General features: G+C 35.2%; 1 protein-coding gene across 1 annotated transcript in view; it reads right to left on the bottom strand.

The window, feature by feature from the left end:
* The window catches only part of LOC150077254 (dyslexia-associated protein KIAA0319), a 281532-nt gene that overhangs the window by 117438 nt on the left and 150185 nt on the right, over positions 1–13909 (bottom strand). The window contains exon 13 of the mRNA XM_090386205.1: positions 4242–4306. Coding sequence (XP_090242331.1) covers positions 4242–4306 — 65 coding nt within the window. The remainder of the gene's footprint in view (positions 1–4241; positions 4307–13909) is intronic.

Below are 13909 nucleotides of genomic sequence, written 5' to 3'. Positions count from 1 at the left end.
TGGAAGGACAAGCAATAGAAAGAGATATAAAGAAACCCTATGGTAGAATGATAGGACGAGAGAGGCTGTGAAAATCAAGAATAATGCATTCAGGACCTACTTTCAGAACAGAAATGATGAGAATAAAGAAGAAAGATATGAAACCTTGAAGAGAGAGAGAGAGGCTAAGAGGATAGGATAGTTAATGAGGAGAGAAGACTGGTTGGAAGAATGGAGTGAAACTCTGTGACAAAATATCGACGGTAATAAAAAGGTTTGTATGGTATGGTGAGGAATAGAAGAGATAATGAACAGAGCAAACACTTGATGGATGAGAATGAGAACTAATAACCAAGAGTGAAGAGATAAGAGAAATATGGAAGTATTTTGAAAATCTTTTGAACGTGCAGGACAGCCAGCAAAAGGGACAAAGGCATGTTGATCATAGAGGGATGGAAGAGAAGGTATGGAGAGAGAGAGAGAGCAGACAGACTTGATGTGGAATGATGTAGTGCAGGCATGGAAATACATCAAGGCAGGCAAGTCTGCTGGTATGGATGAGATAAATGGAGAGATGCTGAAGGCTACAGGTGAGGCAGGAATAGCATGGACATACAGACTGTTCCATAAGATCAGGGATGAGAGACAGGTGCCAAAGGACTGGAAAGAAGTTTTGATCATCCCATTGTTCAAGAAGGGAAACAGGAAAAAGTGTTCCAATTATAGAGGCATCACACTGACATATCACATGTGAATAACTGTATGAGAGAGTGTTAGAGCAGAAGATAAGAGGAACAATTGAAAATAGGATGGCCGAGGAACAGTATGGCTTTAGCCCTGGCAGGTCGACGGTGGATCTAATTTTCTGCATCAGGCAACTGATGGAAAAGTGTTATGAACACAGAATTATGGATGGCATTTTTGGATATAAAGAAGGCGTTTGATGCCATAAAGAGAGAGAAAGTGTGGGAGGTTTTGAGAAACTTGGGGATAAAGGAACATTCTGTGGAGAGAATCAAGAATATGTGCACCAATACAGTGAGCAAAGTAAGAACAGTGATAGGGTTCTTCGAAATAACAACAGGTTTGAGGCAAAGAGGTGTCCTGTCACCACTACTATTCATAGTTGTCATGAATGATATGCAATGCAGAGTGGTGGAACAACTTGGACAGGACCAGATAGAAGTCATGCTCTTCGTAGATGCCCTCTGCATATGGGGAGAGAGTAGGAACAAGTGCAATGGCAAGTTGATATTTTTATTTATTTATTTTTTTTGTTAGTTGTTGGCACATCTGCTTCTGTGGCCTCCCAAATGCACCTCCCAAAGTTTTTGCATTTTACTCTGATCCAAGCCCGAGGCGGGATTCGAACCCGTGACCTTTGGGTTGCCAGGCAGGCACTTTACCCACCTGGCTAGCCCAATCGACACAAGTTGATATATGTATGGCCAATGAATTTGAACTGGTTTTCAGTCATGAGAAGAGTGAAGTAATGGTTCTAAAGAGGAGTGGTGAGCTTGACGGATACATTACAAAGACGAAGAAATAAGTAGAAGGATACAAGCGGGCAGGAATTTCTATAGGCAGACAAGAGATCTGACCTGAAACAGGAACATACCACTGAAGTGTAAGAAGGCTATATATCAGGCCTATTACGTACCAATTCTGACGTATGCATCTAAAACTTGGACTATGAGAAAAAAGGATGAAAGCAAAATTCAGGGGGCAGAAATGAGATTTGTGAGGAGCATAGCTGGAAAGACAAGATGTGACAAAATCAGGAATGATGTGATTAGGGAGAGAATTCAAGTTGAAAAACTCCAGAATAAGATTGAAAGGTCCCATTTGAAATGGTTTGGACATGTCAAGAGGATGAATGAGAGGAGTCTGCCAAGAAGAATGTTTAATTTACAATTAAGGGCCAAAAGGGCACCTCCGTAGCCAGGTGAGCAGGAGCAGCAGTATGTAGCACACGCTTCTTGATTAGACCAGGGTTCGAGCCCGTGACCACCAAATACGGAGGATGCAGAAAGGTCATGGAATGACCACCGCATCTCCCCGGAGATGTGGTGGTCATTAATGCTCCTAAAAACCAAAAGGGACAAAAGACCACAGGGAAGACCAAGAATGAGATGGCAAGACATGATAAAGACCGATATCATTAAGATAGGAGGAAACTGGAATGAAATCAACAATGGAGAGAAGTCCAAGGACAGGGGATGGTGGTGAGGCTTCATACGTCGACCGTTGAATAGCAGAACAATGACAGATGATGATATAGTAACTTGTAAAAATTTAACTCTATTTTCTCCTTTTATTTGCTACCTCTGCAGTCACTGGTGGAGCAACAGGAATGTACAGGGAAACATCAATTAAAAGTGCTTCATTTCACTGATGTTTTATAACTGTGACTGACAAGGATGTCAGTCTTTGCTAATTTACTGATAGGGAGTGGTGCTTTAGCTCATATTTCTAGCCTATCAGCAATGCTAGTTAAAGTGGTATTTATTTTTGAAAATTTATCTTTGAAAATAAATCTTTAATGATATTAGTTTTTAATAATCTAAGTTGAGAGAGATATAGAATGATATGGCCCAGGTACCATTCCTGGGCCGTATCATTTTTTTTTTTTTTTTTTTTTTAACTAACTGAACAATTATGACTAACTATTCATTAGACCCCACAGAATTTTTTTTAAAAAAATTCTGGTTTTAGTGTTTTACTACTTTTTTTTGCAAAAAGAAAGAGATGGAGAAAAGGTATTACCACAAAAAGACAGAAGAATTCTATATTACAAATTATGTTAGAATGGTGAGATGGAGCAGTCAAATCATGTCAAAAAGATGAATTCTCCATAATAAACCTAGATGTCCAACAAAAATCCATTTTACCAGTTTTAGTGTAGGATAAGAAAATTTGGCAAATTCATTCAAAATTTAACTTGTGTTGACAAACCAGATAGATTTTTTTTACTAGATAACCCAGCCAGTTAGACAAACAATTTGCTTACATGTAATTTAATTGTTCACTAACTGTGCCTGCAAACTGCTTTATTGATGCAGTCTCCAATAGTTTGATGCCAAGCATGAGATTAAAGAAATAATAATAAATATAGTGTTCTCACAATGCGCTAACCACCCAATTGCCATAAACACTGATACTGCCTAGTTTCCACCACACAATCTGTAAATGAAGATTGGTGCATATTTAATGTATGTAATATAAGCATTACTTCTAGACTCTGTAGAGGGTCTTCTCTGGTTGTTTATAAGGTTGTACTGCAGGATTCTTAAGTGTGAGGTGCTTGTGAGAGACAAAGCCACCTTTATCATGTACATACCTAATAATTTTATGGATAGTTTGGTGATGTGGACCTCCCATCCATATTGTATACATAGTTTCCAATACTTTGGCCTTTACAGTCACCATCAACAAGCCACAAGGCCAGAGTTTCAACAGGGTGGGTATCATAACCATCAGCCATTTTTAATCCACTGCAGGATGAAGGCCTCTCCAGCAACTTTCAAGTTCCTTCTGTTTTGTGCAATGACCATCCATTTACTACCCACAAACTCATGAATTTCATCTATCCATCTCCGCTGTTGTCTTCCAGGTTTTCTTCTAGCTCCTCTTGAGTACCATTCTGTTATTTTCTTAGTCCATCTGTCATCATGTCTTCGAGCTACGTGTCCTGCCCAAGACCATTTTAGTTCTTTAGTTTTGATAAGAATGTCCTTTACTTGAGTTTGCTGCCTAATCCATGTGTTTCTCTTCTTATCTAACAGTCTGATTCCCAATGCAATTCGTTCCATTCTTCGCTGTGCAGTTCTTAGCTTCTCTTCCATTCTTTTGGTGAGTGCCCAAGTTTCACTTCCATAAGTCATGGTGGGGAGTATACATTGGTTCATTATTTTACGTTTCAGACAAACTTTGCTCTTCAGTATGCGAATATATACTGAAGGTTATTACTCTTCAATATGTATATATACTGAAGGATATTGCTCTTCAATATGTACTATATACTGAAGGATATTGCTCTTTAGTATGTTACTATATACTGAAGGATATTGCTCTTTAGTATGTTACTATATACTGAAGGATATTGCTCTTTAGTATGTGATATATACTGAAGGATATTGCTCTTCAGTATGTGACTATATTTCCTGAATGCTAAAGGCTTTTTTTAGAAAGTATCAAAGTAATGAATTTTAAAATTAACTCTTAATTATTTAAAGTTAAATTAAATTAAAATATTTACAAACCTTTTTGAACTGTTACATTTGCAAATGTGTAGTTAGACACTCCATCTGAATCAGTAACAGTCAGCCTTAGAGAGAACAAAAAAAAAAAAAAAAAAAAAAATAGAAACATTTTTTATAAAGCCATAAAACTTCAGTTAATTTCCATGTCACAGTAATTACAAACTTAATATTAATTCAGCACTTGCTGAACCACCAAATTAATTATTTATTTTATTTTTTATTTTTTCAAATATGGAGTTTTCCAATTTTATTAGGAAAAAACGTTTTTTTAATCCAGACTGTGCTCCTGAAATTAACTAAAAGCAAATTTCACAAGTTTTACATTAACTTTTTTTTTTTTTTTTTTAACTAGTGACTATCAACCCCATAGCCCTTGAAATATACAATATATATGTTACCCAGCAAAGTGTAGAATCCAGGCATTATATAGAATGCATGACAAAGGATGAAATAAACTTTTCTTTATTGTTCTATGATACTGTTATTAAGTGAATCACAGTTCCGACTTTTACACAAAGGCATGCTGGAGGGGAAATATTGCTCCTCATATCTTGCTATTAAAATGAATATATACCTATTATAAGTACTAAATATAATACAAAAAAATGTTTATAACATGAAAACTTTGGGGACTTTCCATCTGCTTTATGTTTATTAAATGCATTTCCCATTAGTATATTCCTAACATAGAATTTTTTGAACTTTTTCTTTTCATCTTTTTGTATATATTTATACCGTATATTAATTATGTGGCTTACTTATTGTATTTTGTATAAAAATATTACAATAAATTTTTACATCCAAAATATCCCTATTTTATTTTTCATTGTTTTACATAAATATAGTTCTATTTTCACCCATAATACGGTCCCCCAGTATGTCTTTGTATAAAAGTCAGAACTATGATTCACTTAATAATGGTATCATAGGATGGTAAAGAAAAGTTTATTCCATACTTTGCCAGGCATTCCACACAGTGCCTGAATTCTGCACTTTACACAATCAAAAAGTTCTCCAAGTTCCATATTAAATGTAACCCAGATAACAATAATAAAAATAAACAACCACTCTCAAAGTCTCTTGTTGAGGAAGAATGCACTTTTGTCACCACTAGCACAATTTCTGGTGGCAGTTCTGAAACTGCTCTGGCTGAATAGTGCAAAGAACATCTTTATTTTCATCAATAACTTATTTTTGCTACAGAATTCAGTCTCACAAACTTTATTTTGTTTTCAGGTAAAATAAAAAAAAAAAAAAAAAAAAACTGCATAGCAAGAGATCAAGAGGTGAATGGGAAGGGATGGATGTGGTAACGGAATAGTACTGTTTTACAAGGTAAGTTCTTATTACATGGAAAATGTGCAATATGTAGTTCTTTTGCCATGCAACAACTTCAAATCTTTCACTTCCCATTGTTCTGGATGCTTTTGCCAAATAGCCTCTCACAGCTGATGCAATACTTGTAAAGCATCTTTCAGTGTTCACAGTGGTGCCACGAGGAATGAAGTCATAGTGCACAACACCAAGATGATAAAAATAAACTTCTAACGTACATCATTCAACCTTTTGACATGTTTTTCTAATTTTTTTTTTTTTTATCACAGTAATGAGACAATATTCCAAGACTGATTCATATTTCATTTGTGAATCACAGAGAAAACATCAAGTCTTGTCACCAATAATAATGGATGCTACAATCAATAGATTACTATATTACTACTATAATAGATACCATTACAGGATTGCTACAAATTGTTATTCACTCATTGCATTGCACATCGGTAAAGCTTTTGAGGCACAGCATGTTAACATTATTTCTAAAATTACATGACAAATTCCTTATGAAATGTTTAAAATTTCTTGAACTTTATCACACACTAAATGGGGATGATGGCATAAAGGCTTAATTGTCAGTCATCATCATCAGCCATTTTCAATCCACTGCAGGATGAAGGCCTCTCCAGCAACTTTCCAGTTCCTTCTGTTTTATGCAATGGCCATCCATTTACTATCCACAAACTCATGAATTTCATCTATCAATCTCCGCCATTGTCTTTCAGGTTTTCTTCTAGTTCCTCTTGGGTACCATTCTGTTATTTTCTTAGTCCATCTGTCATCATGTCTTCGAGCTATGTGTCCTGCCCAAGACCATTTTAGTTCTTTAGTTTTGATAAGAATGTCCTTTACTTGAGTTTGCTGCCTAATCCACGTGTTTCTCTTCTTATCTAACAGTCTGATTCCCAATATAATTTGTTCCATTCTTCGCTGTGTAGTTCTCAGCTTCTCTTCAATTCTTTTGGTGAGTGCCCAAGTTTCACTTCCATAAGTCATGGTGGGGAGTATACATTGGTCCATTATTTTACGTTTCAGACAAACTGGGATATTGCTCTTCAGTATGTGACTATATTTCCTGAATGCTATCCATCCAAAATTTATTCTTCTCTTGAGTTCCGGCCATTTATCATTATTACAGCTAATGACTTGTCCCAGATAAATATATGGCTCCACCTTTTCAATTACTGCTCCTTCAATCATTATATCCCTTTCTGTGGCATACTTGTTCATCATTACTTTTGTTTTAGCCATATTCATCTTTAGTCCAAAATCCTTACTAACTCTGCATAACTGATAAAGATTTTCCTCTAATTCTTTGGGATCCTGGCTTATGACCACAATGTCATCTGCAAATCATAAATGGTTTAGGTACTCTCCATTCACATTGACTCCTTTCTGTGACCAGTCTAATCTTCTGAAAGCTTCCTCAAGGGCAGAAGTAAACGGCTTCGGAGATATTGTCTCCTTGTCGAACTCCTTTCTCGATTTTAAATTTGCTACTGTCTTTGTCTAGTCTAATAAAGGAGGTAGCACTCTCATATATTTTCTTCAAAATCATAATATATGGGGTATCTATGCCTTGTCTTTCCAGTGCCCGAAACATTGCCTTATGCTGTATGGAGTCAAATGCCTTTTCATAATCCACAAATGCCAGGCATAATGGTGTTTTATATTCATTTGCTTTCTCCATTAGCTGTGATATTATGTGAAGGTGATCCATAGTTGAGAATCCTGCTCTAAAGCCAGCTTGGTCTTTCAGTTGATTCTCATCAAGTAATCTTTCTAATCTGTTAGTAATGACCCTTGTAAACAACTTGTAGATGTGGCATAACAAGCTAATTGGTCTATAATTTCCAATTTCTGATTTATCTCCTTTCTTATGCAGCAAAACAATGATTGTATTATTCTGCTGCTTAGGCATCATACCTTTTCTATTGCATTTTGAGAAGAGCCTTGCCAGTTTTTGCGTTATGTCTCTTCCTCCCAATTTTAACAACTCTACAGTAACTTCATCTTCCCCTGGGGCTTTCTGATCCTTCATTTTCTTCAATGCATGTTCTACCTCATCAGGAAGAATATCGAGTATGTTGTATGTGTTGCTAATTTGCGATCCATCTTCCCCACTGCTGGCATCATTCCCTCGCTCCTTGTATAATTCTCTATAGTAGTCTTCTGCTATTTGAATTAGGCCTTCTCTGCTGTTTATAAGTACACCATCGCTATTCTTCAGTTTCAGTATCATTTGTCTTTCTGTATTACTGCTCATGGCTGTTGATTTAAGTTCTTTGTTTCCCCTTAATGCTCATTCTACTTTTCTTGTGTTAAATCTTCTTATGTCCTCTCTGAGTCACTTTCTAATGGCTTTGCATAACTCAGTATACTCAATTTTCTCCTTGTCAGTGTTTATCTTTCTCTTCATTTGTCACCTTCGGTTCATCATAACAAGTGTTTCTTGACTAATTTTTTTTCTTTGGATTTCTTTTTCCCTATAGGTTTCTTGGGCTTTATCACTTTCAGAAAGTTGTAATATTCCTCATCAATATCTTGGTCCTGAGCAGTCTGCAGAAGCTCAAACATGTTCTTAAGTTCCAGTACATACTGCTCTTTCTCTTCTTCTGTTATCTCAAAGACCGTATTATTTACTCAAGTCAGCTTTTTCCTTTCCTACATCTATATCAAGTGTGCATCTTACCTTTCTGTGATCCCTTCCAACATTTACCTTGTTCAGGACAGTAACATCATTCACAATATATCTTCTGTTAGTGAGGATGACATCAATTTCATTAAATTGGATCCAATTTACATTTGGGCTCTTCCATGTCCACTTTCTGTTCACCCTTTTCTTGAAAAAAAGTGTTCATTACTGACAATTCTTGAGATTCTGCAAATTCCACAAGTCTTTCACCTCTTTCATGAATTCCAAAATTTCCTATAGTTTCCCTTTCTGTGCTGTTTTGTCTTTTTCCAACTTTAGCATTGAAGTCCCCCATAATAATAGTGTATTGGGTTTTCTGCTCATCTAGAAGACTCTCAATTGCTGTGTACATTTCTTCAACCTCTTCATCATCATGGCTTGATGTTGGTGCATAAATCATTATAACCATTAGCTTGTACCTCTTAGAAATCCTGAGTAGCAGTCTTGACACCCTTGGTGATGTACTTTTGAATTCCAAAATGTTGTTTTTTACATCTTTATGGACCAGAAAGCCAACTCCACCTTCGCTCCTTTCACTGTTTCCATTGGTGTACAGCAGATTTCCACTTGATAAACTTAAGTGATTCGTTTCTTCTTCTTGTTTCAGCCAAACCAATGATATTCCAATTCACATTTTCTAATTCCTTTTCCAGCTCTAATATCCTGTCTTCACCGATGAGCGATCTTAATTGTCAGTACTCACCTCAATTCATGTGCTCTGTTACATGATGTTAAGGTGGAATAGGATTAAAACTAATTTAGAATAAAGATTAAAAAATTAATTTTTTTAAAAATAATAAATAAAGATGAAAATATTAAAAGATCTGTAGTTAAGATTTACTGAGGGAAGAATAAGTGCACCATCTTATTTCAAGTTGTCATATATGTGAAATATTAATGTGAAAGCTAGATGAGGTCAGTAGTTGTAATGAGAGACCTTTGTATAAATGTCTTCGGTTGGCAATGATGGGTAAAAGGAGAACTATGCATTTAAAGAGTCCTGATTTCCCTTGATGCATTTCGAAACATGTGGGAACCTCACATGTGTCAGGTTCCAGACTGGTGAAAGAGTTTTCGGGAGTTTTGTATTCAAAACATTAAAATTAGTATTATGGCGACACCATTCTACAACGAGTGCCTCGTATTGAAAAATTTTGTAACTGGATTTTAAATTAAGAATAGGAACAGCTGAATCAATTTAGGAGTTATGGTTATGGAAGTGAACATGTTGAGTGAGTTCAGTGCTGGCGTGATCAGTTTTGAAACTATTAAAATGGTAGTATGCGAGTGTGTTGGAGGTTTTTATTGTACCATATTTTGCAGTGGCGCTTCCAATATATAGCAAGCATTACATCCTGGTTGACATTTAATTAAATAAATGAATTATTGGTGTCGCATATAGGGTAACTGTGCGTTTCTTTGCAAGCATTTAACACAGACCCTAATTTATTATATGAAGAAAATGTTAAGGTTATATCGGTGTTGGCAAATACTTTACGAAGTTGTCGAGTAAGTCTACAATGGTAAGGGAGAACAATACGTGTATTTTGTTTATTATCCTGGTCGGTGTTTTTGGTTGTGCATATTGTTAATTCTGTATTCGGCAATGGAAATTATGTGATGAATTAGTCGTTAAGGGATATTGTCTAGCAGTAAACTTCTTTGTAAGATATTGAAGTTCTGTAACTAAATTGTCATGTGAAGAACTGTATTTTATGGCATTATGAATCTGACTGTACAAGATGGACTTTTTTTACTAAATGGATGGTGTGATCGGAAATGTAGGTATTTACCTGTGTTCGTATCTTTTCTATAAATGTTTGTTCCTGTTTTATATATTGTAAGGTCAAGGAAATTGATTTCGTCTTTTTCTATTTTGAGGGTGTACTTTAGTCTATCGTGTATGGTATTGAACTTAATAAAGAGATTGTCAATGGAAGATTTGTTTCTGATTAACAATACTTCATCAGCATAATGCATGTAGAGCTTAATACCTGTGGGAAAAAGTTGAAGTAATTAACTGGTTTAAGTTTTTTACTCTATATTCCAAATTAGTTTTAATCCTATTCCACCTTAACATCACATAACAGAGCAGGTCAATTAAGGTGAGTACTGACAATTAAGCTTCTATGCTATCATCCCTATTTAGTTTCATATACGTCTTTAAGACTTTCCATTAATCACCTTTATTGACAGATAAAATAAACAGCACTTCTGATGCATTGGAAGTTTCAATTTATTCAAGTTATTGGAAGTTTCAATTTTTTTGAGCATACAAGCAGTTAAAGGTCTTCCAGCATGCCATCTGTCAACTTTTTTTCTTTCTTTGAATATATGATGCCATTCAGACATAGTAATATGAGACAGAACTCTCTCCAAACCTTATGCATCATTTTCAATGTTTCAGAAGTAGATTTCTCTAAGCATCAGCAATATTTGAAATTTTAGATATTTCATACTTAGAAAAATATTATAAAAAAAAAAAAAAAAAAAGGTGCCTCAGAAATTTGTTAATCATTCAATACATGTTTCCATGCATGTATCTGAATACATGCATGGAAACATGTATTGAATGATTAACAAATTTCTATGTACATGTAGAATCGGGTTTAAACTTACAATTTGACAACAGAAAATTTGTGCTGCATTTATTGACTGCAGTACTATGTGGCCAGTTTAGGAACTTCTTTACTACATAGAAGAGGTATGGATAATTTATCAGGCTGTTTGGCTTTTTCTAATATAACCTGTGTATTTTTTTAATATGATTTTTATACCACAGATAGACTACATTTAAAATCAATTATTAAAAAAAAAAATTTCAAAAGACCATTAGTCCCATATGTTTCAAAAAACTAGGATTCTGCTGTACTTGATTCTGTCCTAGTAATTAAATCTAATGCAGATTTACTTTATTGAAAACCATACTGATTTTCACATTGAGTAACTGGGATGGCAAATCATCCAAGTGAGGCTCGTAAGACTGCTAGTAACTGACTGGATTAGAGCAAATTTTTCCTAGTTTGAGTAGGACTATACAAGAGAACGTTGTTATTAATGAGGATAAATATATTCTTATAAAATTCAATTAGAAAATGTCTAAAGAACAAACATTTTCTAATTGAAAATGTCTATGCTAAAAAACAGTTGAGCTGTGATGCTCAACTGTTTTATTACAACAGGTACAATGTTTTCTGTAAGGACCAGCTTACTACTGAATTCTTGGTCAAGATTTTTCTATAACATAAAAGTTGATTATATGGAAGAGAAATATTACTATAGTAAAACCTCATTTTTAATGGACTACGGGGCTTCGCCCCCTGCTCACTATGATCGTAGTGTGAAAGGAATCATTTCGTCTGTATCTCATATTGTGCTCATCCTTCACAAAGAGTTACCAAGTATTGCACTACCTTGAATAAATAAAGCCTCACTAATAGAGAAGACTATCGTTACTTATTCTCGATGGGTGCTACTACCCAGACAGCACCATTTCAAAGCTAGTTGGCTTTTCATCGGTGGGTGCCTTTCACACTACTATCGTAGTTTTTCTTTAAGAGTTGTCTATGGTGTATCTACACTGATATTATATAGATATAGAATCTTAAACTCTTAAAATATTATGCCTTGTTGCATTTAGTTTATTTAAATAAATATGTTACATATGGAAATCAAGAATGGTACCATGTGGTCATCATGTTAGATAAACATAGCATTTGACCATGCTTAAAACAGAAGCTTGTTTTACTACAGTAAAACAAGCTTCTGTTACGTATTTTTGTATTTGTTACATATTTCCACGTAACCCACATCTCTCTTCTTCCATTGGCTGAATAAATATCACTAGGAGGAAAATTATTTTAATGTATAGAAAGATATGGAGGGGGAGAAATAAGGCCTGTCCCCTAAATCCAGCTGTCCATTAAACTTGAAAGAAACACACACACACACACACACACACACACACACACACACACACACACACACACACACACACACACACACACACAGTTACCAAATTCTATAGAATGTTATGAAAAGGTGCTATACTATAAAATAATTGGTTTTTTTTTTTAATTTCATAAAAAAATTCTGCCATGTTATACAGTGCAGGAAACTGGTTAAAGTTTATTCAGAATCTGAAAAACCCTCAAGCATCCATGCTAGAGTTGAGATGACTCCTTAGCAATGTCTGACATGCAAGCAGGCCGACAAAAGGTGATTGTAAGGAAAATTCTGGTTCCTAGCACTCTGCTTTATTGTGGATGCTGGCTATCATTTCCAAAGTCCATTAAATTGAGGTCTGTTAAAGCAAAGGCTTATTGTATTAAAGCTTAATTTGTATCTTTCTGCTATCTTTTCAGTTTGTTAAGTGGAATATCACAAGCATATGCTACAGAAATTGGGTCAAATATTTCAGCAAAAGCATTTGCTATCTCTTTAGGAGGAGATAATTGTCCATCCAAAAATAAAATACAGTCGGTCCTCGTATAACACATGTTTACACTACACGAATTCGATCATACACAATTTATAAATAGGGGAACGATGTCGCATATAACACGAACGTAATTCGCTTATGCACGATTTGCCTTTGTGTTTACAAGAAATGGTAGTCGAATGCGGCGTAATCACCCCAACTGAACACAACACAGTAGGAATCAAGAGAAAATTCTGAAAATTTATTTGCTTTTATGAGTTCGTGGAAGGGGAAACACATTTCACATAATAACATAAAAATCCACAGAAACTCTACTAGCAAAAACCCCCAATAAACCAGAAACTTCAAATTGTTTTTATTGTTTTATGGTAGTGACCTCCTGAAATGTGCTTTAGTAAAACGTAAGCATGTAATATGTGAGAATAGTATGTTTCCGCCTTTACTACACTGTTTATTCAATTGCTACTTGTTCGTTGTGTGTTTATGTATACCAAGCTTGCCTCCTCATTTTTGTTCTTTTTATACTTGTGCTCTATTCTCAAAAAAATTAGTAAAATACTTGAAAAAAGTGTGAAAAGGAAGCGTTCTGGTGAAAATACTTCAGAGAGAAAAAGAAAAGCAATATCGATAGAAGAAAAATATCAAATTGTGAAACACTTCGAACGAAATGAGAGAACATGCGATATTGTGCGTGCTACAGGCCTAAATGAGGAAATGCTGAGAACAATTAGAAAGAATGCAGAAAAAATAAAAGCAACTTTTATAGCAGGAACAACACAAAGTGTAACAAAACCAATTAGATCAAGACACAAAGAATTGGAAGAGATGGAATATCTTTTATCTGTTTGGATAGAAGATCAAACAAAGAAGAGGTCAGGAACAAGTTTGCTTACGATAAAAGCAAAGGCACTGGCAATATTTGAAGACCTCAGAAATCAAGCTGAAAATCTTGAAGAAGTGCCTCCCTTTACTGCCAGTGACTGGTTCAATAATTACAGGAAACGTGCTTTCCATAGTGTGAAATTATCAGGTGAAGCTGCGAGTGAGTGCAGATGAAGCAGCAGCAAAGGCATTTCCGCCGATACTGAAAAACCTCATTGAGGAAGAGGTCTATACACTGGACCAAATTTTCAACTTTGATGAAACCGGACTGTATTGGAAAAAAATGCCATCACGGACATATATCTCAAGAGAGGA

This window comes from Mastigoproctus giganteus, chromosome 12, assembly GCF_048544385.1.
Source record: "Mastigoproctus giganteus isolate SK-2022 chromosome 12, ASM4854438v1, whole genome shotgun sequence".
Classification (NCBI taxonomy): domain Eukaryota; kingdom Metazoa; phylum Arthropoda; class Arachnida; order Uropygi; family Thelyphonidae; genus Mastigoproctus; species Mastigoproctus giganteus.
Note: the sequence above shows the minus strand (reverse complement) of the source record. Positions and strands in the feature narration are given on the sequence as shown.